Source organism: Salvia miltiorrhiza, chromosome 2, assembly GCF_028751815.1.
Source record: "Salvia miltiorrhiza cultivar Shanhuang (shh) chromosome 2, IMPLAD_Smil_shh, whole genome shotgun sequence".
NCBI lineage: Eukaryota > Viridiplantae > Streptophyta > Magnoliopsida > Lamiales > Lamiaceae > Salvia > Salvia miltiorrhiza.
The window spans coordinates 37,661,309-37,687,375 of NC_080388.1; the positions used below are offsets into that span (position 1 = coordinate 37,661,309).

Sequence of the window (26,067 nt, forward strand, 5' to 3'; positions counted from 1 at the left end):
GACCGAACCCGTCGGTCCGGGCGGGTTCGGCGGGTTCGGGTTGGGTTTGCACACCCCTAGAAAACGGAACAAAATATTTAAAACTAAATTAAATATTAGTATATTCCTATGAAGCAGACAACAATTTAATTGTAGTTTAATATGACGGAGAATGATAGCGGACAAATGAAACATATATTTAAATGACGAAGCAATAAGTTTTCTTATAATTATTGTTGTGCAAATATTCTTCCCACATATGCTATTCTTATATTCGAAACTTTTTGTTTTCGAATAAAATAACGGAAAATGTAACCACTAAATAAGTGATCCAAAAATGAAAGTAACTGGATTTAAGATTCTCACGGTGAAATGTGGGATTTTTTTATTTATAGATTTACAATGTCGAATCTATTATCACCGCCGACCACTTGAAAAGGACGAGAATATAAATTAATATGGATTTATGTGTGAACATAAATAATTAAGAATATAAAAAATTTAATAAGAGAAGATCTTGGCGGTGTTCAATTGAATTTATGTTATGAATAGAAGATACAGTCGAGTCGAGCCAATTAAGATATTTATTGATTCGCTAATTGATGGTTGCATTATTCAGAGTTGAAGGAGACGCTAAGTTGCTACCAATACCAAATTAGGAGGCCTAGGTGTTTGTTGATCTAACAGTAAATTAATTAATGTGTAAGGTCAAAGATTTTAAGTTTGAATTCATCGTGATACAATTTTTAAATTTATTTATTTAATTATTAATTTATCAAGAAAATTATCAGACCGAGGTATTTAATTTGGCCTCTTAAAATTTTGTGATTGGAGTTTGACATTATTCATTCTTCTCATGTCAAAAGTAGAAAAAATCATTGAATTATAATATAAATATATAATCGGTATGATTAATGTTAAGACCTGAAGTTTTGGGCTTGAGTCCACCGTGGTGAGATCTTTAAATTTTTTTTATTTACTTATATAATTTATCAAATAATATATATAATTTAATTAAATGACCTAAGCTTTACACATCTTTTATTCACACAAAATTATGATAATTCGAAGATCTTAGAGAATACATGAACTAAAAAAACTCAGCCTTCATCGGGAATTTTTCCGATTCTGTAGCTTACCAAGTCTAAATCTTTATCCATTAAAACAAGAATAGTATTATTTATCCAAATAAAACAAACATTTTAGATTAAACACATAAACTAATTCTGTAGTATGTCTTCTCGATTTACTAAACTATAACAATGGACGTATATGAATGCAGAATACTCACGTATCTACAAATCCAAAAAAAATGGTAAACAAAAAACCCAGAAAGTTAACAACTGAATTACCCATAAGGCCCTCACTATTTGGTGTAAAACAGTGAATAGAGTGGGGTGAATGACGTAAATCCAGATCCGCAGCCATTAACATCGGCGATTTTGTCCAACTAAAAGATTGCGCATTTCTAGACAAAATCAACAATAAAATAATTGTCGAGCACTCCGCCGAGTCGCTCGCATCGCATCTCCCATTTCAGCTACCTGCACTCCATCTCCAATGGCGCACCTCGTTCGGGCCGGGTCATCGGGTTGTCTCGCCAAATCCGCCTTCGTCGGAGCTGCGCGATCCATGTCCACGGCGTGGTGGCGCCACGTGGAGCCTGCTGCCAAGGATCCCATCCTCGGCGTTACCGAAGCTTTCCTCGCCGATCCTAGTCCCCAAAAAGTCAATGTCGGCGTCGTGAGTATTCCATCACCTTGCTCTGGAAGATTTTAGGATGCATCTCTGTTTGTTTTTGCCTGGATTTTGTTGCCGTGTTTCTTAGCTTCTTTTTTCTTTTTATCTCCTTTTGTGTTGTGTTTTGATTTGATGTTATGTTCGCCTGATCGAACTACGGTGGTACCGTGGTAGGACTAGGTCAGTGGTTTTTGCTGAATTCTGTTGACTTCTGAACACGGAAGTTGTTGTTTTTCAAAAAAACAAATTCTGGTGAATATTGATTGCTATCTTCTTCATTTTATCCTAATTCTGTATTTGCATAATTTTTCCGGTGAAAAGGGTGCGTATCGTGATGATAACGGGAAGCCGGTGGTGCTGGAGTGCGTCAGAGAAGCCGAGAGGAGAATCGCCGGCAATTTGAACATGTAATTTTTTTTTTCTTGTTAAAAATTTACTATTAATTTTTATTTTGTTAATATTTAAGTATATCTTTAAAAAAAACAGTAAATAACTCATAATAAGTGTGATTTATGCTGATTTGTACCATAATCGGGTTCTTTAGTACAAAATGACGCCTCGTCTCTGCATAATTAATTCATGTTTATCATGAATTGATACAATGGAACAGTTCATGAAACACTGTTACAACAGAGAATTCAAAGTGATAGTTTGGATGATCTGTTGAAATATACTGTTACAATCTTGACGACTCACAGATCCAACGGTGCTGAGGAGGGTGTTAGCCCTTTCCTTAAGAAAATTTCACATTAAAGTCAGGTGGTTGTTAGGTGATAAAGTAGAGGGGCATTATATAAGATTATTAGTGTACATGTCAATGCATTTCTTTTCAAGTTGTAGCTGTGCAGTGGTCCCCTGTTTCAAACTTTACTCCATGCCCATTTTGATTCCTTTTTAGCTCAAGGATAAGTATTCCTCATTCGTTCTCCACTTTTTTTCCGGACCATCATATCTTAATCAGGACCTAACAAATAATCCTGCCTATTCAAAATAAATGTGGTTGGACAATTTTAATTTTTCAAATAAATGTCATTCTAGTTTTGTTCCTCTCCTGATTCCATTGTTACCCCTAGTAGCTCAGCTCATAACTCACATTCTTCACTCTTCATTAATTACGAATTCATAAGGTTAGGGGTAACCTTTGGGAGAAAGAAATTTCCTTAAATCTTTGCACACAAGGCTAGAAGGACATATACTTTGAATAGGAGAGAGTAATATTTAAGCTTGAGGAAACGAAATGAAACCCACAATGAAATGGTGAAATTAGTAAACAAAAATAGTGGTAGTATGTTAAGATGCTTCATATCATATATTGGGATCACGTTGAACTTAGATGTGCGCTCATAATGTCGTTCTATATCATGAAGTGTTTTAATGGAATGCCTTATTCTAAAACATAACTGATTCATACATTAGTTTTTTTTTTTTTTTTTATCAGAAAAACCCAAATAGATTAAAAAAACAGAAGGTACCAGAGGTACCACAAACCGTTAGGTACATTAGTGCAGTGTCAAAAAGATTCTTAAGTCTAATCATATTGGAGAAATAAATCTAAATTATGTCAATAAGACAAATGGCTTCTAATTTTAATTTCTTTGTTAGTAAAATGATTCTAAATCTGACTGTTTTAATTTACCTAGGATTTAGAATTAACTGCTTTTGCTTCAGGGAATATCTTCCCATGGGTGGAAGTATTAACATGGTTGAGGAGACTCTAAAGCTGGCTTATGGGGAAAACTCCGACTTGATTAAAGATAAGAGAATTGCTGCAGTACAAGCTCTTTCAGGAACTGGTGCATGCAGGCTCTTTGCGGACTTCCAAAAGCGCTTTTCCCCTGACTCGCATATTTACATTCCAGTTCCCACATGGTCCAAGTTAGTATTAGAGTTCATAATCCGTCACGAGTCTCCACAAAATTCTACTATTATCTTTTACACAAGTGGTTCTGCTCTCACTTCAATCTATTTTCTCTTTGACATACTATGATTTTCTGGCAGTCATCACAATATCTGGAGAGATGCGCATGTCCCTCAGAGAACATTCCATTACTATCATCCAGAATCTAAGGGCTTGGACTTTGCTGGATTGATGGATGACGTGAAGGTGCAAATATTTTTTTTTACACCTAGAACCGAGTCAGTGTGCTGACTTGTTCTATAGCTAAACGTACTTTGATTATTAATTTCCTTTTCATTTTGGGAACAGAATGCGCCAAATGGGTCTTTCTTTCTCCTTCATGCTTGTGCTCATAATCCAACTGGAGTGGATCCTACGGAAGAACAGTGGAAAGAGATCTCATACCAATTTAAGGTCACATTCCTTGGTTATTGTTTTTCGTTGCTAGTTTACTTATTTATATTCTTTTTTTATTGATTATACAACAGTATGTGTTAATTTACTAATGAGGTGAAATTTATTATCTTCAGGTTAAAGGACATTTAGCCTTCTTCGACATGGCATATCAAGGTTTTGCCAGTGGTGATCCAGAAAGGGATGCCAAGTCGATTCGGATCTTTCTTGAGGACGGCCATCTAATAGGATGTGCACAATCATACGCTAAAAATATGGGACTTTATGGTCAGAGAGTGGGTTGTCTCAGGTAAATTCTCTAACTACGTAATCTTACCTTGAAATCCTACTGCAATTTAATGTTCATTGGTTGGTCCCAGCTGGCCCAGTTCTTCAATTAACATGATGAAATGAGACTTAACCGTCCTCCTACTATGTGCTGTTTTCTTGGCTATAGTGTGGTTTGTGAGGATGAGAAACAAGCTGTGGCAGTGAAAAGTCAGTTGCAGCAGCTCGCAAGACCCATGTACAGTAATCCCCCAGTTCACGGGGCCCTCATCGTTTCCACCATTCTAAGTGATCCAGATTTGAAAAAATTGTGGCTGAAAGAAGTAAAGGTAATATACCGACATCTTTTGCAGTATTAATTCACTTCTGTCAGACACGTGATTTGGTTGTTCAGCTAATCTTAGGTATTCAAATGGACTTTGATCGAAAAGTACTTCCAACACCCATGTTTGGGGCGATGTGATTTTTTTATGTTAAATAGTGACAAAAAAATGTTTTTCTTTCACGAAAACCTTCATTTAATATGATATTTGGAATCATTTAGTGTCGGCCTGGGACAAAATGCTCTCTTGATACATGACTGGAATTGACCAATGTCTGCTTAAACATATTACTACTACTCGAACATTAGGAGTTACTTTTTTCTTCCCAGGGGATGGCTGATCGAATCATTGGAATGAGAACTGCTCTACGAGAAAATCTTGAAAAGTTGGGTTCGCCTCTTACGTGGGAGCACATAACCAAGCAGGTCATTGCAATCGATTTTCTTCTTTCATTCTGTTATTAATTTGTTAACGTTTCTATCATTTTCATATCCTTACAAGGATTTATATTACTACAGATTGGCATGTTCTGTTATAGTGGCATGACACCTGAGCAAGTAGATCGCTTGACAAATGAATTTCACATTTACATGACTCGCAATGGGCGTATTAGGTATAACCTCGTTCTCTCATGTTAGTTTAAAATAGTGGATCTTGTGTGCTACTTGTAATCGTATCAACTCCCATACAGTATGGCTGGAGTCACTACTGGCAACGTCGGTTACTTGGCTAATGCTATACATGAGGTCACCAAGTCAGGTTAGGACTGCAATTTTGTTCTTGGATGCTTCATATGTATAAATATATACATAATGGAGGCATAATTTAATGCGATTCTTGGAAAATAAATTAGATCTGTGAGCATACAAAATTTTGATTTGGGTACAAGTACTGAAGGATATTAGACCCCCAATAACGCTGAGAGATGGAAACTCTCTGGTTAGTCAGCAAATATTCATATTCCTGTTAGTGTAATTTAACGGATTTATTGCAAGATTTGTTGAAAATTCTTACACTGTGTTGTATTAATTGACATTTGAGATGTGGCAACGATTTAGCTAATTTATGCCAAAATCTGTTGTATTATTATTTTTGTTTATTTTTACGTTGGCCTATATTAATATGACATGGGATTGGAATGACATCAAATTGATGGGTAAATTGAAAGAGAGAAGTTACAACGTTATATTTCATTTCTGATGGTATATTTGTCGCATCTTTACTACGAGTATATTTTTCAAGCGAATGGAGAAATTGCCTTAGTAAATACTCCCTCCGTCCACGAAAGAACTTCCTGTCTTTCCTTTTTGGGACGTCCACAAAAGAACTTCCTACCTATTTTTGGACTATACTGCACCACTTATAACCCTCTTACTTTTCACTTTTTACAACTCCCAATATTAATTACTCCCTCCGTCCATGAAAAAAAGTCCCATTTGGGGTTCGGCACGGGTTTTAAGAAAGTTGTTAAAGTAGGCGTAAGTGGAGAGAGAAGTAAATTTATAGGGGTAGTGTTAATGACAATTCTAATTGCTTAATCCTTCATATTAATGGGTTAATATTTTAAATAAATTTAAGGCATTATTTAGCAAACAAATTCAGCAAATTTCAAATAAATTCGTGGCATTAAGAAATCAATTGAGCAAACAAATTCACCAAATTTCAAACAAATTCAGTAGATGGGAAAAGAAATCAACAAATTCAGCAAATTTCAATCAAATTCAGCAAATGGATAAAGAAATTCAACAAATTTAGAAAATCTGGCAACAAATTTCAAACCACATTTAGGAGCTCCTCTTGGAGTTCTTCTGCGAGCCGGCGCCGATGGGGATGTTTCGCAAGGCGCCGACTTTGGTCCAGTAGCGTTTGCAGCTCCGGCAGAAATGGATCTAGCAGCGCAAGATTCGATTTTTTTTTTTGCACCAAGCTCCGCGATTTTCTAATTTGGGCTAGTATTGAAATGATGGGAAGGGCGACGGTGGCGGCAGCAGGTCCTCTTGCGGCTGCTGATTGTTGCGTCGCAGAGAGAGGTAGTCGGCGGCGGCGTTCCTCGCAAGGGAAAAGAAGTGGCGCCGTCGCAGAGAGAGGTAGGGCGAGAGCGAGTTCCTGTGGTGCGGAGCGGAACGCGTCGACTGGGAGCGGAGCGGAGCGCGTCGTGCTCAGAAGAAGGCGGTGAAAAAGAAGGAGAGAGACGCAGCCCCGAGATCTAGAGAGATCTAGAAGATAGGGTTTGAAGAGTTGATGGGGGCGGTGAGCCGAGGCACGGTGGCGGCGGCGACGACCTAGCTGCTGCCGGAGAGGTGAAGGGGAAGAGGAGCGTAGGTCGGGTTCGAGCCTCGCCGGAGGAGGAACCACGCCGGGGAAGAGGGGAAGGGGAAGGGGAAGAAGGGCGTAGGTTTGATGAGAGAGAAGAGAGAGAATCTTATGGTTAATTGTCTTTAATTAAGTTTAAAGTGAGGAGAGTTTTTAATTATTGAGGTGGGTCCTCAATGGCAAATGAAGTAAATACATAAAATTATAAAGGGTATAATTATATAAAAAGTGAAACAGGACTCTTTTTTGTGGACAAAAAAAAGAGGGGAAATAGGACTCTTTTCGTGGACGGAGGCAGTATAACACATTTCATCACTCCCAATACACTCAACTACCTTTTATCCACTCTCAATAAACTCAATAATATTTTTTCTTAAAACCTGTGTCACTCCCTCCTAGGAAGTTCTTTCATGGACGGAGGGAGTAATTATTATAACAAGAGACGAGATTTGCAAGAGCGAGCTGATCCACGCCAGAGAATGTATCCCTCCTAACCCCAGCTATAGCCAAAACCAACCACCTTCATCTTCATAATTTCTTCAAGGAGAAGTTTGGAATGTAAGCTTTGATGTTACCGTCATGAGTCTGCAAATTAGTGCCAAAATCAAAAGTATCTAACTAGTTTGGATTATGAATTTGGCCACCGAATGGTCCCAATATAAATAGATTGGACTTCCAACTAACTAGGTTGATTTAAATTATGTATCTAACTGAATTATTTTTGTAAAATTAAAAACTTATAGCACCACACCCTAAGTAGTAAATTAAAAGTGCGCGTGTGTTGACCTAGCGGTAGGAGGATAATGCCCAAGACCTGAGGTCCTGAGTTCAAGTCTTCTATCGTGCGGTCTTTAAATTTTCTTTATTTACTTATGTAATTTATTTATAAAACAAAAAGTAGTAAATCAAAAATTGAGTATCAGTATGAGTGTGTGTGTGTGTTATTTCAAAGCATCCAGTATTTTATGGGGTTAATTGTAGTTTATACAGCTCAACCTTACAAAAATACAATAAAAATAGCACAAACTTTTAAAAAAATATAAAAAATGGGTTGAACTTTCATAAAAGTCAAAAACATTGCATGAGGTTATAATTTTTCATACTCAAACTATGACCACGTGAAAGCCTGAAATTGATATGAAAATTACGTGAAAATTTTAAAATTCGCTTGGAATATTGCTAATAAAATATAAGAATTCTCTTTTGCTACGAATTCTAATCTTATACAAACAAATTTTGTCTGGCAAAATATTATTGACAACATCCACAAGTATGACAATACGAATTTTTTGAATTGAAGACATTCCTTAACAAGAAGATCAGCCAGTATTTCATAAATTATTCATTGGATTCTCAAGAGCATGACAGCACAAATTTTTTGAGAGTAAATAAAATTCTGTATGAGATTAGGGTTTATAGGGTTTAAAAATTTTATATTTTGTTGAAATGCACCAAGTGAATGTAAATTTTGAAGGAATTTTCATATCAACTTTCAAGCTTCCGCGTCATCATAATTCATGCCACTTTTTATATTAATGAAAATACATCCTCATCATACCAGTTCAAACCATTTTTCGTATATATGAGAGTTCGAGCCAAATTTTAGATCTCTATAAGATTAGGCTATTATATAAATAAATTCAAAGTTCGAGCTATTGTTTTTTTTTTTTTAATTTTTATCATTTTTACAAATAACTTCAAAGATCAATTTATTCTTTTATATATTTTTTAAAAGCAGACTATTTTTACAACTGACTAAAATTCAGACCATAAATTAGAAATAACTCTATTTTATTGGGCTCCGACATATAGCGTGGACGAAAGATAGAAGGAAAACAGATATCAAAGTTCTCGAAAATGCCCTTGAATACTTGGTTGCAAAATAGTCAAACCCCAAAGAAACAACCAATTGTAGTGCTGTTGGAGGCATGATTTTAGAACAATTTTGCTCTATTTACTGAAAGATTTGTACTATTTCTTGATCATGATTCATGAGGTATTCTTCTATTAAAAGAGGGTTTGATCATAAGGTGTTTTTCCATTAAAAAAGAAAACAAGACAATAATGATTTGAGATACCTTTCTTGTCCTAGTTTATGGCCGACTTGTTAGAACCAATGCAAGATTCTTTACTTTGGACAATATCTAACATGCATCTCGTACTTCATTTTACAGTCTCTTGTGTATAAGGTTCATAGATCTTAACTACTATAAAAAAATAATAATAATAATAATGTATTCGTTCATAATTATATATGCTACCACGATCCAGATTGGTTTGTGCTTTTCGGAATGTAGAGGAAAACAATAACTCCAAAATAAGGCTTTTAAGTATTTGACAGTTACAGGTTGTAAAAGGAAAAAAGAAAAGGATGTGAAAACAGAGAGAAATACAGTTACTATGCCTGGGATCGACACTAATAATACCAACACAATCATACCTGCTCCCTACATATCATAATCTTGAGTTTAAACCAAAATGGATGTACAGAAGAAGTAGCCAATATGTGCATAATATATTCAGTATATCACTGGGAGACCTCAAAAACCACCAACTTGGGACGACGCCTGACAACGTCGCCAACAGACCTTTTAGCTACTTATCCATCAAATAAACAAACATACCGTCTGATTTGATTTGGATCACGTCCCAGCAGGATGAGGAACGGGAAAATTCAGACCAGCTTGCCGCCTGATATGCTCTGGTATCAACTTGTTCATCAACTCAGGTGAAGCTCCGTTCAACTATAAATTAAAGAGAATCCCAGGTTAAATAAGAAATACGGCAAGGAAGAATAGGAACAAGACGAGACGAAAAGAGAGAACTCAGAAAACATACTTCCTGCTTAAAGTTAAAAAGAGGGGGGAAAGAGCGACCATTTGGGAGGCGGGCATTGGGCTCCCGAAGCTCATCAAAGAAAGGATGGGCACATGCTTCTAGCTGCACAAAGAAACATAAAATTCTTTATTCCTCTTACTGAAGATTTTTATCTCTGATTTTAGATTCTAGAGGCGCTAAAATAAGCTAAACATACTGCTGTGCAGCGAAGATTAGGCGAGTACTGTAGTAGCCTAGAAGCAAGATCAATGGCCTCAGGAGGCATCCGTTTATGGAAAACCTGGCAAAACAATTTGTCGATCAGATACAAAGAAAACTTTTGCTAACAGAATATAAGCAACAAACACATACCTTGTGCCAAGGATGGGCCTTGATCTGGGGAAACCTGAAATCGGTGTAATTTGGATTCATGCATCGGATTTCTTCTCGGGTTGGAGTACCAAGAACCTGTTAGAGAAAGTTGTGATAGTTAGCAGTATAGAGCTATAGCATTACTCTTATTTCTGATCCATCAAAATGTAATATGTGAAGTTAAAGCACACCTTGATAATCTCTACAAGTTGATCGACTGCATTTTCTCCTGGAAAGAGAGGCTGTAACAGAAAAAAAGTAGAGTTTCCGTAAATAGAGCATAAGAAGAAATATTAAAGTTCTTCATGCTCCACAACAGCAATGACACAAACCTGGCCCAAAAGTAGCTCAGCAAGGACACAACCAGCTGACCAGATATCAATTGATGACGTATATTCAGTTGCACCGAATATAAGTTCTGGAGCACGATAATAACGAGAACAAATGTAGGATATATTGGCTTCGCCCTTCACCTGACCATTATAACTTATAGGATAAGGAAGAAGGAATTCATGTCCATCAATGATATCAATAGCTTATAATGATGAAAATAATATTCATAGTATTAACCCCAGGCATGTCGAGAAAAGTAATATAACCACAGTAGGTCAGTTATCCCCAAAAAGGGGATGGAATATGTATGTATGCATGGCATATATACAGTGTCATGTCAATCTCTTATCTGCTAGAAGACAAGGAAACAGTCTAATTGTCCACACATAAGAAAAGGTGCCTTTCCTATATGTGAGGAAACATCAAACTCTCATTTGGTGAAAGTAGCAGCCAACTTAAGCTGTTTTGTTACTCATGCTTTCTATCTAATTCAAAAGAACAATCAACTCTTCCTTTTGCATTTTCTTCTTCTATGTGTATGGCTCATATCTAAAGATTATTAGACCATTTCATCTAATGCTTTGAACACCTCACAAGATCATTATGTGCACCATTCTTTCAAAATATTTGGTTAGGTTTTGAACCCAAATGTAGCATTTTGCATCTTAACAAGCACATGCAAACCAAAGAGGGAAACAATAAAAGATGCATCCACCCATTGAAGTCTACACACTTTATGAATGGGCAGGTTTAAGATCAAGCAACAAAATCAAATGACTTACAAGAACTTTAGCACTTCCAAAATCACAAATCTTGACCTGGTGAGTTAGTGGATCAACCTGCAACGCAAACACAGCACACTCAATCACTTCCATATACCAAAATAGAAGATTACTTGATAAAGGACAGCATACATGATTAAGAATTGAAGTATATAAGGAAAAGAAATCTAGAGTGGCTTACCAATATGTTTTGAGGCTTTATATCCCTGTGGGAAACCCCGGCAACTGAATGCATATATCCTAACCCTCTGAATAACTGAAACAGATGTTGAAATTTTTAAGTTATAGATAATTTAACTGTAATTGTTTTCTGAGAAACGACAAAACACAAATGAGATCAACCAATACCTGATAGGTATAGAGTTTGACATAAATCAGTGGCATCCTTTGATTAGAATTGGTGTAATGCTTTAGGACCTTGTACATAGTTTCAGGGACATAATCCATGACCAAATTAAGGAAAAGCTCATCTCTGGTTGTCGTAGAAAAGAAACAGTGCTTAAGAGAAATCACGTTTGCATGATCCATCAACCGCATTAACTGCAGCTCACGATTTTTATACCGCTTATCCTGAAGGACCTTTTTTATGGCCACTGTTTCTCCAGTTTCCAAGCATTTTGCCTGCAGAAAAATAGCTGCAATTGATTAACACTAAAAAATGCCTCAACATGACCACATTTTTTGCCATTTTAGAAACTCACCTGAAAAACTATTCCAAAAGATCCTGTACCCACAACACGCTCTGCCATGTAACTAATTGTCTGCACAAAGCCACCAAAAGTCAGTGTTTCCTTCCCTCTAAAGGATGACCAAATAAAGCAACAAACTACTTAGAAACATCACCCAACCAATCAATCAGCGGTTCCCTCCAGTACCAAATAGTATCTCGGAAAGAAAACATGAGCTATACATTCTTAAGATATCAAATCTTTCCTAATAGTTAAAAGGTTGCAGTAAATGGAATCTCAAAAGAAGGACTCAACACCTACCCGTTTGGGCTCGCCATTTTTTCCTCCAATAGTAGTAGAAATGATGTGACCGGTGAGTGGATCATTCCCCTCCACCAGCGGCCCTGCCATTTCCTGCAACAGAAACCAAGCCAGTGTCTTAATACTTCAACAGAAATGAATATCTACAGGCAACAACCAAATTTGTTCATACCACCTGAAATTATGACCGCACAAATTCGGAAAAAAGATAAATGAATTGGAGCATCATAAAGTGCTTAAGGAAAAAGGGAATGCAAACCGGACAAGGATCTAAAGAGATATGCTAAGCTTAGAGCCGAAAAAAGCGTTGTCTGATACCTACTATAGCTTTGAAGAAAGCATCACATGCCACAAAACTTGAGAAGGAAAGAAACAAAAAATATTATTCTAAGGAAAACAAGCCGTCAGAAGATAGAACAAGCAAACCTCTACCTCACAAAATGAAGACTTCATCCGCAGTCAAAGAAAAGCAATTAAAGTTGAACGAAGCAACTAAAGCTTCAGAAGTTGTTTTTCGTCAAAAATTGAGTACAATGAGACCACAGAAACCTAAAGTTCACACCGATACACATTATTCAGCATTTACATTTGTGTAAATACATAAGCATAAAACAGAGAAGAAAAAAAAATCAACGGAACGGATACTTCTCACCAACTACAAAGCCAAAGAGGACAATTTCGACATTTTTTTTTTTTTGCTTTCTAAAACGATGCACAAAAATAAAAGTAACAAAACAAGCAAAAGAGCGCAAAGTGTCAGATCGCGGCGGAAACACTTGGTCCGATCGATTAAGAAGAGAAGATCGAGAAGGAAGTGAAGGTAGTGAGCTAGATCGAGCTGGAAAAGAGAGGTAGCTAGGGTTTGGGGGGAAAATGGGGGCAGGTGTACCTTGTCGGTGTCCATATTACGGTTGAGGGCGGCGGAAAGCTTCACGGCGGCGGGAGGATGAGGAGGAGCTTGGTCAATAACATTATTATGATGATAGTGATGGTCGGGTGGTGGATTATGGTGATGTTGCTCAGGTCCCAGCGGCAACGACGCCATGTGATCTCTCTCTCCACCTTTTAACCACTATTTAATGTTTTATCGCTTTTCTTTCACTTGCTACAATAAATACGCCTATAATTACAATCACCAATATTTCTATTTATAATTATATGTCTAATTATCCACTTAATTTTCATTTTGCAAATTAGAAAACATCCCACTTATCTCAAATGATGCAAAGCTTGACGTCATTTGGGGTTTTTGGTATGTGATAGATTGTTCAAAATTACCATTTTAATATTTTAATTAGTTGTTTAGTGTAGCACTGTATTTGTTTTCTCGTCATTTTAAGATTCTAATTTTTGTTTAAGTATGATTTGTTTTTAGGCCTATAAAAACCTCTTTTATGATGTATTATTATGATTTATGAGGCATGCTTTGATAATTTTCAAAAATAAAATTATAGGAGTATTTTTTCTTACACATAAAAGTTATCTACATTTATAATGTAATGGTTTTAAATTACATTCAAATTTTGTGTCAACACATATCATACTTCATTCGTCTCATTACAAATGTTTCACTTTTCATAATGAGATGTCACATAACAAATGTCTCATTTCATTTTTTGCAATATATTATATCTCTATACCTAATATTTAAATAATTTCTATCAATTCACTTTATCTATTTTATACATATTTTTTAATCTTCGTGCCAAAAAATAGTAAGATATTTGTAATGGGAGGGAGGGAGTAGTATTTGATTGTAATTGAATAAGCTCATGCAATCCTTCTAATATCTAGACACGTGAACGCTTAACTCTTCCATTCGAGTCTACTAACGAAAATGATAATATTAGGAATAAATTAAGTTATGTTCTTGCCATAGTTAAATTTCATAATTCAAATTGATAGAACATTTTTCTTTTGAGGGGGACACATTGATAAAGCATTGCTAATTGATTTTAGTGAAAGAGATTTTTCACAAAGCAACATAAAATTTCCTTTTTAAGTTTGATTTGAGATTAATGTCAAATTTCATTAATAAATTTACACAAACATTAACTTTTTCAGGGAAGCGAAGAACAGTATTTTTAAGGAATGGAATAACACTTAAATTTCTACAGGAGTTGTTACATATTTGAATTTGAACCGTCAAACATTAAAGAAAACACAGACTTTTATGGCATGAAGAACTCAAACATACACATTCTCCCTATTTGATTCCGAATTATTGGTCAAACGTCAAAACCCACAAATAATAATAATAATAATAAGTCCCCTTGGGATGGCCTAGTGGTTGGGGTGGTTGCCTGTTCTCTAAGAGGTCACATGTTCGAATACTCTCGGCCACAATAACCACTAGGTGGGGTGTGTGTGTTATTTGTATTATTTATAATGTAATTTCATCAAAATAATAATAATAATAATAATAATAATAATAGCGGGAAAGAAGTTTTGGCGCAGTATTTTATATTTGAGTAGTGCTATCTTTGTAAGTAATTTTTGTATATAAAAATACTAATAAATTAAAAAATTATAAAAATAACGATAATGTGAATAAAAAAATAAAACTAACCAAATCTTTTTTTATTTTGAATCAGAAATTTAAATAAATCTATTTTTTATATATTTAATCATTTTATATCTGGACATATTATATTCAAATAGCATATTATTACTCCCTCTTTCCATACGAAATGAGCACCCATTTAAGGTGGCACGAAATTTAAAAAATTGATTGAGTGGAATAAGGGGTTTATTTTTATTGAGACTGAGTTGTGTGAAGTACACTTACCAAAAAAAAAGAAATAAATATTCATTTGATGAACTAATAAAAAAATATGAATACTTATTTCGTGAATAAATGGAGTATTATATTTGACAGTATATTAGTTAAACTTCTTCAAACTTCAGCGCGTTTGCTCGAGCATTAAAAGCTTTGGAAGTTGAGAAATTGTTTTCGTAATTAGTAGAAGTTATTGTTTGCTTTAAAGCTTAGGGAAAATAACTTTCAATATTAAAGTTTAAATTACCAATTTCCTTAGTATACGAATTTTGACCATTGAAAACATATCTAGAGAAAGGGTTAATTAAAACTAGAATCTTTCATAATTTTCCAATAAAAACATAATATATTTCTAAAAAAAAAACATAATATAAAATCACATCTCTAAAGTCACACATTTTCGCGTTTTTTCTTTCAAATCCAACGAATTCAATAATTTTAATAAATTCGTTTAAAAATTCTTAATTTATACGTTTGACTCGACTCGAGTACTATGAAAATACCTTTTTAGTCCACTTTTGTGTGCGACATAGATAATAAATCCATTTTATTTAATCCGTAAAATACGAGTGGGATGTACTTGTAATGTACCAGAAAATAATACACAAATAGGAGTAATAGATAGACATTATTTGTATTAACAGAAAATGTAAGAAGACGACAAAAACAGTGGGGAATGAGCCACGCGACCAACGGGTGATGTGGGGCCGGTCTAATTTTGGATCAAAGATTTTTATTTATGAATGTGGGCTCAAAAATACACACACAAACACACACCGCCAACAATTTGGATGTGTGTCCAAATTCTTCTTCCAATAATGTAACCTCTAAAGTTGTCAATTTGATTAAAATAATTTGATTTAAGCATATATTATGATTCGTCATGCCATGACAGGAAAATGATAAAAGGGATTATTAATCATTAAGACGGAATTTTTCAAAGATGGAAAATTTTATCATTATTGTCATACTGCTAGCTAGCCACGAGACGGGACCCATAACAAATTTAATAATTTTCATCACCTTAGTTAATTTGCATTTAAACTTGCTTATTGATGGAGTAATTCTTTTAGTTAATTTACATTTAAACTTGCTTATTGAATAAAATAAATACTAATTCTCTCCGTCATAGATATAACACTTTAGCTAGACACAAATTTTAATAAAATAATTATTAATTATGTTTTTAATAGATAAAGGGTTCCAACATGTATAAAATAAATTGTTAGGATAACATGTATGGTTAGGATTGAATTAAGCGTAAACAGGATTGCTCTTTTTGCAAATAATGATATTTTTAAAGTAAAGTATAAGGATAAATGTTAGATAGGGTTATGTTTTAAAAATGAAAGATCTGTACTACACGAAAGTAAGAAATTATACAAGTGCAATACTTTTAAGGCTGCCTTTACTTTAATTGATAAATTTATCCATGGAAAATGATGGATAACACAAACTTATGCTTTTAAATGTCTCCTTCCTTTTTCAATATTTGACACAAAAGAGATGCTCATCATTTTTTCTTGCTTATTTTCACTTCATAATACTCCCTCCGTCCACGAAAGAACTTCCTATCTTTTCTTTTTGGGACGTCCACAAAAGAACTTCCTATCTATTTTTGGACTATACCCCACCACTTATAATCCTCTTACTTTTCACTTTTCACGACTCCCAATATTAATTATAACACCTTTTCACCACACTCAATACACTCAACTACCTTTTATCCATTCTCAATACACTCAACAATATTTTTTCTTAAAACCCGTGTCACTCCCTCCTAAGAAGTTCTTTCATGGACGGAGGGAGTATTATCATACCAAAAATGGAGGGATAATATTATCCATCTTTGAAGTGAAAATAAGGAAGAAAAAATGATAAGCATCTCTTTTGTGTCAAATGTTGAAAAATGAAGGAAACATTCAAAGACATAAATTTGTGTTATCCATCATTTCTCATGAATAAATTTATCCATCAAAGTAAACGCAGCAGCATTAGTAAACATAGAGAGTAGATAATAATAAAGTTAAGTGAGTAGTGGATAAGCTTTAATTTTGGATGTTACACAAAGTTTGGCTCCTTTTCACAAATAGATAAAACTTTTGATATAGACGTAATAGTATTTAAAAAATTACTTTATTACAAATAATTCGATTAAATCCGTTTTTTCGATATAGAATAATGAGAGAAAATGTAGATGCAATTAGTGAATACTGATACTATTTTGAAAATGTACATATGAATTAAAAACAAGTTAGTTTATATTTAGTGAAGAAAATGAGGAGGTAGAAGAGAAAATATTTGACAGTGGGCGATAAGAGCACCTCCCAGCAGAAATCCCAAAATTATGCTCCTATATTCCTCCCTAAAGCTTCCCTATTTAATTTTAGGATCTCGATTTTATAAATGCATACACCAGATCTCCTATTTTTTACATAAAAACAATAATTATGTGTGGGCCCTACTAATTATAAGCTTAAAATAAATTTAGGGTGGGTGTAAATTTAAGATTGAATTTAGGTAGGTGTAAGATTATTTATGGGCCCCATCCAATTTAGGGGATATGCTGAATGCATTTTTTATCTCATTTTCAATTATTTTAGCCTAAATTTAGAGTTAGTGATGCATTTAGGTGATCTGCTGAGAGTGCTCTAAGAAAGTGGTTATAAAATTGGTGAAGGGATATTGAGGGAGAAAGAGCAGGGACGTGAAGGGTGGGTTGGGCTTTGGAAATGTTATTGGCGAGATTGAAACGTATTCTGCCACACATCACTTCCTTCCTTTTGAGATGAATTCAGTGGATAATTATAAACGATATATGGAAGTTTTGGGAGGAGCTTTGTTGGAACATGGAATGAAGAAATGGACACTCATCTCTTTATCTTTCATCTCTTTGTTCCTCATCTCTTTATCTTTCAATAAATCATTCTTCTACCTGCAAAATACCACTACCTACACACACTCCTTGCTACCCCTGCACAACCAAACAAGACAATATTGTTTCAGAATTTAAGTTATTCAAGCTTTGGTTTTCCTCCCAATTTCGTTTTATTTAATTTCGCACAAAGCCAAACCTATAATTTTTTTTTTAAAAAAAAAATTATGTTTATATGTGAGATTATTAATTCTATTTAATTGATTGAGTTCAATTAAAATTTTATTTTGAACTTAATTAAAATTGGAGTTCTATTATTGTATAAATTTGATCTTAAAATATATTTTTAACTATAATTTTTTTTATCTATAAAACATATATTATTTTGATGTAAATCAACTAAATAAGATGTCACGGACTCAGGAAATAACAATTTAAATTTTGAAAAGTTTAGAGTTTTCTTTAAATTATTTTATTTTGATAGATGAAGATATTATTTTTATCAAATTTGAGGAGAAAAGAAAAATAAATGGATAGTAATACATCAAAATAACATCTTTTAATTAAAAAATAAGATAAAAAGAATTCATAGAAACGACATTGATTTACTAAAAAGCCTAAGAAAGTCAAAATGTAGCCACATCTTTTTCAATATTATTCTGACGCAGCATACACCACACAAGAAATCTTGGCTCCGCCCATCATTCCACATGGATCTTCGATTGGCAACAGTACAAAAACAAAGGGTCAAATCTTGATTTGAAAACAAAAATAATCGAAACAACATTTGTTCTAAACAGTCACTCGTTTAAAGCAGATCAATATTCTGTCAACTTTTAAATCATAATCAACTAGTTCAAATATCAATCTACCCTATTCTTCAACTAATTCATGGATCATTAATTTACTGAAAAAACAAACCTACTTATTTCTCATCTATAAAAATGTTCAATTTGATAGACAACTCAAAAACTTGCCTCTCAAACATGGCAGAAACTAGTTGATATAACATTCTATAACCTATCCGTGCATTGCAAATGTGAAAACAAAGAGCAAAAATACCTTTAGCTACAACAAAGGATTTGGTTAAATTGGATTCTTTTATAACGTCATGCACCTTCTCACTTCACTTGCGTTTTGCTGAACTGGTCTGCAGCCATAGACAAGGATTGAATCGAAATGGGGTAAGAACGACCCATCTGCATGTTTCACCAACACATTCGATCAGGTCAGAGAAAACAGTTTTGAACGGCAAGGTGCAAGGTGACGCATAGGTATGACGGGAACTCCAAGAAAAACTGAACTGAATCTAACACATTTTCGTGAATATGGTTTGGTTAATTTAGTTTTGGTTCGGTCATTTAACTGAAAATTCGATTTTCAGTTGGTTTGGCATTTCTTTGACAGAAAAATACGATATAGAATTAACAATTTGGTTATTCCGGTTCAGTAGTTTTTCCTAGCAAAACCAACCGATACTCACCCCTACAAGTATTTCTACCTCGTAAAGCGGTAGCAGCAATGTTTAGTTTATAGTATGTTTCAGAATCTCCATCTAAACCAAGGAATTTCAAGATTATAGCTTTTCACACTACACCTTTTAGATTGAATGATGCAATCTTAGTTATGATTAACCGTATGTAACAAGCAGAAGAAAATAAAGGCTTACCGTGCTGGTAATGTGGAAGGCGTCTACATACCCAGCGAATTTAGAACCTGCAAAACCAACACCACGAAACTTGATTAAGAACTATGAAGAATTATAAAGCCCAATTGTATTCTCTCAAACATTAATCAGAGCAGCACAAGGAGCTACAAATTCATCATAAAAATGCCCAATTATAAAAATTCATCGTAAAGCTATTAGCATTGAGGCCATTTTTTAATTAGATAAGAGTGTATTTTAGAATTTAATTCTGTGGAAGGGCCTCCTATCCTAAGTAGAAATAGAGCACAGATGAAATAACAAATGCTTGATGAAGTCACACTTACTCTTTTTTAAACCCGCAGGCTTTGCAAGCAAAAGAGCATGCACAAAAGCACCAATATTTTCTTTCAAATTATTTTCTGGAAATTTAACCTGAAAAACAACGGTTAAAAGCAAAGAAAATAATTAGAGCTATGATACGAACAAATGTGTCAAAAGAACTGGTTGTAAAAAGAAAAGCACTGAAGCAACAACTATACCTTCCCCAGGGGCACATGGACAATTGCAGTTTTGTCTTTCTCGAAAGGAACACGCTCCTTCGCCTCTTTGACAGCCCGAGATATGTCATTGGTTAGAGTACCTTTCTGCACTTAAGATCATAGTGAGACATAATTGTCACCTACATGTAAAATGACAAGATGCTGATCAAACTTACCTTGGTATCTGGCATTAATTTCTTCAGATATTTTGCTATCTGCATTTAAATGACAATAAGATACAGATATTAGATAAAGATAGGTGCTAACAACACATTTTTTAGAAATTCAAAATTTATACCTTTTTCAAATGTTTGATCATGGCCGGAGTAGCAATACACTTGTCGAAATCTATTTTTGCTTTACCTGCATGTACCCAAACGTCAATTCTAACCGACATTTGAAATAAAAACATCATTTCATGATGGCGACAACAATAAAATCATCAAAATTTGAATGATTTCATGAAGGTCTATGGACCAAATTAACAGTTTCCTTTATGTATTTCTCCTTTTAAATCTCAGTGTATCTATTTATAGCGATTTTTAGGGGGGAGGAGTTGATCAGCATTATATAGGAACTAACAGCAGAGATATAGATCATAAAGTCAGCGAATCCACTTTAAGGGCTGACTTGTTGTATGCAATATAAATACTCAGAAAGAGCTAATGATCACCAGCAACGATACTATCCACCAGCTCAGGGCCGCCGACGACATCGGCTCCAGCATCTCGGGCTTCATCTGCAGATGTTCCTTCCGCAAAGACAGCCACCCGATACGTCTGATGAGGATCAAAATTTATTAGACACGAGAACTATAGCAGCAAGAACAAAGCAGATGAACTTTGAATTAAATTAAACAATCAGTTGTACCTTGCCAGCACCATGTGGAAGGCGCACAGAACCATCCAGCTTCTGCATTTTACAATAGGAGAAGTGTAAAGACCAACCTCTTCACAGGTATAGTTGTATCAATAGATTACAATGTGTGAGCTTCAGACTTGAGTTGGTCTTGACTCTTGAGTCAATTCATTTACGAAAACAATTCTTCATTTTTACTTGGTCAGCTCTTCTGATATTATTAGAGAAATATAGAAAGATCTTTTGCCAAGTCATTTAAATTGTTTTCACTTTTCAGATGATCTCCGATTCTCTTTTATTAATCTTCTAAAAATCAATCATCAGATGACAGTCTACTGCAGATAACATGAATTGACTAATAAAACCATGGCTTCGTGACAAGAATGCATAACTCGGAGAATTTCAGATAACAAAACCAAGATTCAGTTTTTCATATTTCTAACAATACCTAAAGGAGGTGTTTACTAAGATGCATTGGAACTTTGGGATATTCCAAGGCCTTGATAATTTCCATCATACAAACTGATTTTGCTTGATTTATATCATTTGAAAGGGTAGGATAAAGAAATCCTTGTAATGAGTATAAAAATACTTAATCATGCATCTTATCAATCATGAAAGTAGACGCCCAAACACTAACAAAACAGAACCTTCCCCTTATCAGCTATCAAAATAAAATCTTGTTTTAAAGTTTTTCATATAACTTCTCTTCATTATACCTTCACTGAATTGAAGTAGCAAATGATATCGTCATACATGTAACCATGATATTGCATGTGACACTGTCCTCGAAACTAGTAAAGAAAGAAAAAAAGAGTGCCTCACATACCAGATCAGTTCGAACCAAGTCGCGAGTCATTCTTACATGAGCCTCTAAAGTTTCTTCAAAAGTTTTCCTGGCATTAGCCTGAACCATTGCTAAAACGGTAACACACAAAATCAGAATTAGCATAAATACATTGAAGGGAAAGAAAAAAAAATGGGGCAAAACCATTTTAAGAATTGTATACAATGAACGAAAAGAAGAAAAAGTGCACAAATTATAAACATGAAAGGAATTATTAGATTGACATTTATGATATGAAAAATAAGGAATAAGAAATGTATTTCACATACTCAAACTGTCAAACATATGAGACATGAATTACCAGATGCAAGGTACAATGAAATTGGCAAAAATAATTAGGCGGAGAGTGGCTTAAATTTTAGTTTTTGTTTTTAAGACCAGAGTAGTTTATTATAATTGATCAAAGCAAATTTACGAGACCTTATTTTAACCAGAGAACAACTATGTTAAGGTATTTAAACCACATCAGCCCTTAAAATCATTTATCTCACACAGTGAGGCCATGATGAGGCAAATTTAACTTCTATCGCTGAACATAGTATAAAATCATTCGTTTAGCTTTCAGATTTAGAAGCAACGCGTTTCTCACTGCAAAAACAACCCAATGAAAAGATAACAGTATATATCTAGCTCGAAACATAGTTAAGACTGTCAAACACAATACAATAGATTCTTTATTGCTATGTTCTACTGGCAAGAACTATGAAAACACAAAATAGCATTTACGACAGTGAAATCCGACGAATTATCTAACAACCACAGTCCCCAAAACAATTAAGGACATTAAATCTCTTCCAACTAAATCAAGATCGAATTCTCTTCCCATTTTTTCCCTATAGAGGTCATGAACCTTGAGTAATAGACCACATTCTTGTTGAACAAAATACTAGTGACAAATCCATAACCTTGCCAAATGATGAAACACCAATTCATCTCAACAAATCAAGATAACAGAGCACGCAAAAAAACAAACAGTCGAAATAACCGACCTTTACAAGGCGAATAGCCTCCTTGACATCATACACCTTGCCTTTCTCCTCACTTTTCTTATCACCCTTCTCCACCTTAATCAGCTTAGGGAAAGGCAAATCCACCTCCTCCCTCGCCACCTCCATTCTACCATACCTCAAACCCCCCATCCTCCTATACTCCTCAATCTTCATCCTCTCCTTCATCATCTCATCAAACCTACCCCCCTTCTCTTCCTCCTCCACATTCGCCCGATCCTCGGGCAGCGGGGCAACCCGGGCAGCGTAAGAAACCGGAGATATCGCTGGTCCATCCTTCATATACCGCATTTCGTCCCGACTCCACGACCGCCTCTCCACATTCTGTATTTCGCTCTCTTGCGGCGTTCCATCCTTTTCTTCTGACTGGTTGAATTGCCTTTCCGGTGGATATTCCGGCTGGTTTTCTTCGGGCAGCGGAGCTTTGGGTTTGGTGGGGTAGGATACGGGTTGGATAGGAACGGGATTGCGGAAATTGTCGTTGGGTTGGGAGCTAGGATTGGGGAGGGGGGTTGGTTGGGGCTCGGAGGAGAAGTGGCGGCGGAGGAGAGACACGAGATGGCGAGGGGGCGGCGGATTGGGGAGGCGGTGGCCGTGGGAGAGAAGGTGTTTGAAGGCCGCCATTTTTGTGGGTGTTTTCTAAGGGAGTGAAGTGACAGAGGAAAGGGGCTGGGGTTTTAGTGAAGGGTTTTTTTTCATTTTCAATTTACTAATTTCTAAAGGAGTATTTCTCAGTCTGGGGCACCTCCCTTTTCTTTATTTTCTCTTTTTTTGGAATTAAGAAAAATGAAATTAAGCACTGTGCTATGGGTTTTAATGTTTTTTTTTTTTTTTAAAGCACTCTGATGAATATTTACTTAGATGGTCATTGTACGCAATTTTTGTGTTTTCGGATGATAAACAGATTGAAATTATTAGGTTGTTTTCAAGGAATCACAAGTTGAAGTTAATAGAAAAATACTTCGAGATTAATTACTATAGTTGGTTCAAAATCAATTATATTTGAGTTATTAATTTGGTAGGCTAATTTAAGTAACATGATATTCAAGGAATGGAGAAGTGTTTGTTATGGATTTGCATATGTAGTAACTTAACAAAAAAAAAAAACATAACATTTGCACACAAAAATAAATAAATATTGTGCACAAAAATGTATTGCATTGTGTGATCGATCAAGTACGTCTCCCCGGTGACCCTAATTTGAATCATGCAAAAAATACATGCATGTTTGTGTGTAATGTTATGCATGTTTGTGTATAAATTTATGTATGAAAATCATGTCAATTTCACAAATATATATATATATATATATATATATATGGAGAGGTTCAAGAAAGAACCATAAATAAAAAAAGACCGGAGAACCATTTTCAGCCATTCGATCATCAAGATCTACGGTGGATGCATCATCTTATTGGATGAATGCAGATCCTAGGTTCGAATCCTGAAGGGAGCATTTTATTTTTATTTTTTTAGTGCATTAATTTTAACAGCGAATGCATTAATTTTTACAGTGGATGCATTAGATTTGATGGTTCTCCCGTTCTCACAAATAATGTAGTTCTCTCTAGAACCACACCCTATATATATATATATATATATATATAGAGGGGTGAGCTAGAATAAAAACACATTTTTTGTATAAAATAAAAAGTGTTAATATATAAATATAGCCACTTTCATATAGTAAAATTAAATTTTGGCCTATGAAATAAAAACATAAAAAATTGGCCAATTTTTGTGTAAAAGTACAAAATTACCCTTCACTTTAAAATTTAAAAAAATGGCCAGTCAAAAATACTCCCTCACTTCTCTCGCTCGCTCTCTCTCTCCTTTCATCTCCCAATCCACAGTTGCATTTCTTCTCTCTCTCGACAGTCGCCGGTCACCGCCTCCGCCTCCGTCGTCGTCGCCTCTGCCGCTGCCGCCTGAAATTCCTGGCGAGGCAGCTTCTCCGGCGAAGTTGCCGCTGCAGCCTGAAATCTCCTCTCTTTCTCTCTGCCAACAATTTCACCTTCTCCGTCAAAACCTCCTCATCAGGCGGAGTTCGTTCCCTACTTCACAGTGGCCGCGTTCGAGCTCAGCCGTGATTAACGGTGTGATTCAACTGCGGATCCTCCATCGCCGTCCAAGTAGGGTAGATCTGAGCTTTCTTTTTCGGCGGCTGATTTGGTCGAGCGCCAGGATGGCCTCGATGGCCAACGCCGCCATGTCGAATGCGGCGAGGCGATACTAAAGCTTGGCGGTAGGGAGGACGAAATAAATCTGAGCGGCGTTGAGTAGGTCGTCATGGGGAGGGATGGGATGAAATCGTCGAAGTAGATGCTAAGTTGCAGAGAAAGAAGGAATTTGGGGATAAATTTAGGGATTGGAGTGCTTGGGAAGCGGTTATGGGAAGAGAGAAGAGGCGCAATTCACTGGTGCCTTTTTCCTTTTCCTTGTGTAACTTTTCCTTGATTCCTTTTTCCTTGATTCCTTGCTGCAATAATGAGTTTATGGGGGAGATGTGCATTTCACAATCGTGGAGCTGTTGTTGTCATTTTCTGCCAATTTTGGGGAATGTCCTTTAGAGATATGTAGAATTTATGTAGCTTAGATCTCTCTCTTATGCTCATTGGTTGAATTTTTTTATGAGAAACATACTAAATTTCTTGTATTTTTTTTATTGTTCTTGAATTCACAACAGAATTTATAAATTCACAACTTAATTTTCTTGAATTCACGACCACGTCTATGAATTCACAACTGAATATTCTTGAATTCACAACCACAACTATGAATTCACAACTAAAACTCGAATTCACAATCAAAATAAATTTTAGTTTTATTGTGAATTCAAACTTTAAAAACTCCAAATTCACAACTTAATATTTTTGAATTTACAACCAAAACAAATTCTAATTTTAATTGTGAATTCAAACTTTAAAAACCCAAAATTCACAACTACTTGAATTCACAACCAAAATAAATTCTGGTTGTGAATTCGTTTGTTGTGAATTCACAACCAAAAAATTCTAATTGTGAATTAATTTTTGGTTGTGAATTCGACTGGTTGTGAATTAAATTTTGGCTGTGAATTCGACTAGTTGTGAATTCACAAACAAAAAATTCTGGTTGAGAATTCGACTGGTTGTGAATTCTCAATTCACAACCAGTGTGAATTCACAACCAAAAATTTTTGGTTGTGAATTCACACTGGTTGTGAATTGCGGGATTTTTTAAAGGGGTGATGTAAAGTGGCCATTTTTTTAATTTTTAATGTGGAAGGGTATTTTGGTAACAGTGGCC

At 35.1% G+C, this 26,067-nt stretch overlaps 3 protein-coding genes across 7 annotated transcripts; 1 reads left to right on the forward strand and 2 right to left on the reverse strand.

Annotated features, from left to right (window-relative positions):
* Positions 1–1,337: 1,337 nt before the first annotated feature.
* Positions 1,338–5,706, forward strand: LOC131012291 (aspartate aminotransferase, mitochondrial). Its single transcript, XM_057940215.1, has 10 exons — positions 1,338–1,722; positions 2,041–2,126; positions 3,388–3,594; positions 3,718–3,823; positions 3,926–4,030; positions 4,147–4,319; positions 4,467–4,626; positions 4,950–5,045; positions 5,139–5,233; positions 5,312–5,706. Exons 1-10 carry the CDS (start codon positions 1,540–1,542, stop codon positions 5,382–5,384), a joined length of 1,284 nt encoding a protein of 427 aa, XP_057796198.1. The 5' UTR covers positions 1,338–1,539; the 3' UTR covers positions 5,385–5,706.
* A 3,519-nt stretch (positions 5,707–9,225) lies between these two features.
* On the reverse strand, positions 9,226–13,366 carry LOC131012288 (shaggy-related protein kinase zeta). 4 transcript variants are annotated; one of them, XM_057940211.1, is made up of 13 exons: positions 12,879–13,356; positions 12,659–12,775; positions 12,227–12,319; positions 11,939–11,998; positions 11,586–11,858; positions 11,419–11,493; positions 11,238–11,294; positions 10,455–10,595; positions 10,314–10,364; positions 10,123–10,218; positions 9,968–10,051; positions 9,772–9,873; positions 9,226–9,677 (listed from the first exon to the last, which is right to left on the reverse strand). In XM_057940211.1, the coding sequence occupies exons 2-13, from the start codon at positions 12,677–12,679 to the stop codon at positions 9,576–9,578; spliced, it is 1,155 nt and encodes a 384-aa protein (XP_057796194.1). In that variant the 5' UTR covers positions 12,680–12,775; positions 12,879–13,356; the 3' UTR covers positions 9,226–9,575. The 4 variants fall into 4 exon arrangements, with proteins under 4 accessions (XP_057796194.1, XP_057796193.1, XP_057796192.1 ...); XM_057940210.1 differs by having other exon boundaries at positions 13,116–13,197; XM_057940209.1 differs by lacking the exon at positions 12,659–12,775 and having other exon boundaries at positions 13,116–13,366.
* Positions 13,367–18,420: 5,054 nt separating this feature from the next.
* Positions 18,421–23,565, reverse strand: LOC131012290 (uncharacterized). Of its 2 annotated transcripts, XR_009097262.1 has the most exons (11): positions 22,762–23,565; positions 21,755–21,832; positions 20,938–20,979; positions 20,741–20,846; positions 20,366–20,430; positions 20,244–20,282; positions 20,068–20,172; positions 19,873–19,960; positions 19,550–19,596; positions 18,943–19,079; positions 18,421–18,596 (listed from the first exon to the last, which is right to left on the reverse strand). XR_009097262.1 is itself a non-coding variant. In XM_057940213.1 (10 exons), exons 1-10 carry the CDS (start codon positions 23,401–23,403, stop codon positions 19,002–19,004), a joined length of 1,290 nt encoding a protein of 429 aa, XP_057796196.1. In that variant the 5' UTR covers positions 23,404–23,565; the 3' UTR covers positions 18,421–19,001. The 2 variants fall into 2 exon arrangements, 1 of the variants encoding a protein (XP_057796196.1); XM_057940213.1 differs by having other exon boundaries at positions 18,421–19,079.
* Between the last annotated feature and the right edge of the window lie 2,502 nt (positions 23,566–26,067).

Coding starts and splice junctions, on each gene's coding strand:
- LOC131012288 (XM_057940209.1), bottom strand. CDS start 13,271: ATGGCGTCGTTGCCGCTGGGACCTGAGCAACATCACCATAATCCACCA. Junction 11,859..11,938: donor CTTTTGGAATAGTTTTTCAG/GTGAGTTTCTAA, acceptor ATTTTTCTGCAG/GCAAAATGCTTGGAAACTGG. Junction 10,219..10,313: donor AACTTGTAGAGATTATCAAG/GTGTGCTTTAAC, acceptor TTTCTCTAACAG/GTTCTTGGTACTCCAACCCG.
- LOC131012290 (XM_057940213.1), bottom strand. CDS start 23,403: ATGGCGGCCTTCAAACACCTTCTCTCCCACGGCCACCGCCTCCCCAAT. Junction 20,283..20,365: donor TGATCAAACATTTGAAAAAG/GTATAAATTTTG, acceptor ATTTAAATGCAG/ATAGCAAAATATCTGAAGAA. Junction 19,597..19,872: donor GCCTGCGGGTTTAAAAAAGA/GTAAGTGTGACT, acceptor TTGGTTTTGCAG/GTTCTAAATTCGCTGGGTAT.
- LOC131012291 (XM_057940215.1), top strand. CDS start 1,540: ATGGCGCACCTCGTTCGGGCCGGGTCATCGGGTTGTCTCGCCAAATCC. Junction 1,723..2,040: donor AAAAAGTCAATGTCGGCGTC/GTGAGTATTCCA, acceptor TCCGGTGAAAAG/GGTGCGTATCGTGATGATAA. Junction 5,234..5,311: donor ACTCGCAATGGGCGTATTAG/GTATAACCTCGT, acceptor ACTCCCATACAG/TATGGCTGGAGTCACTACTG.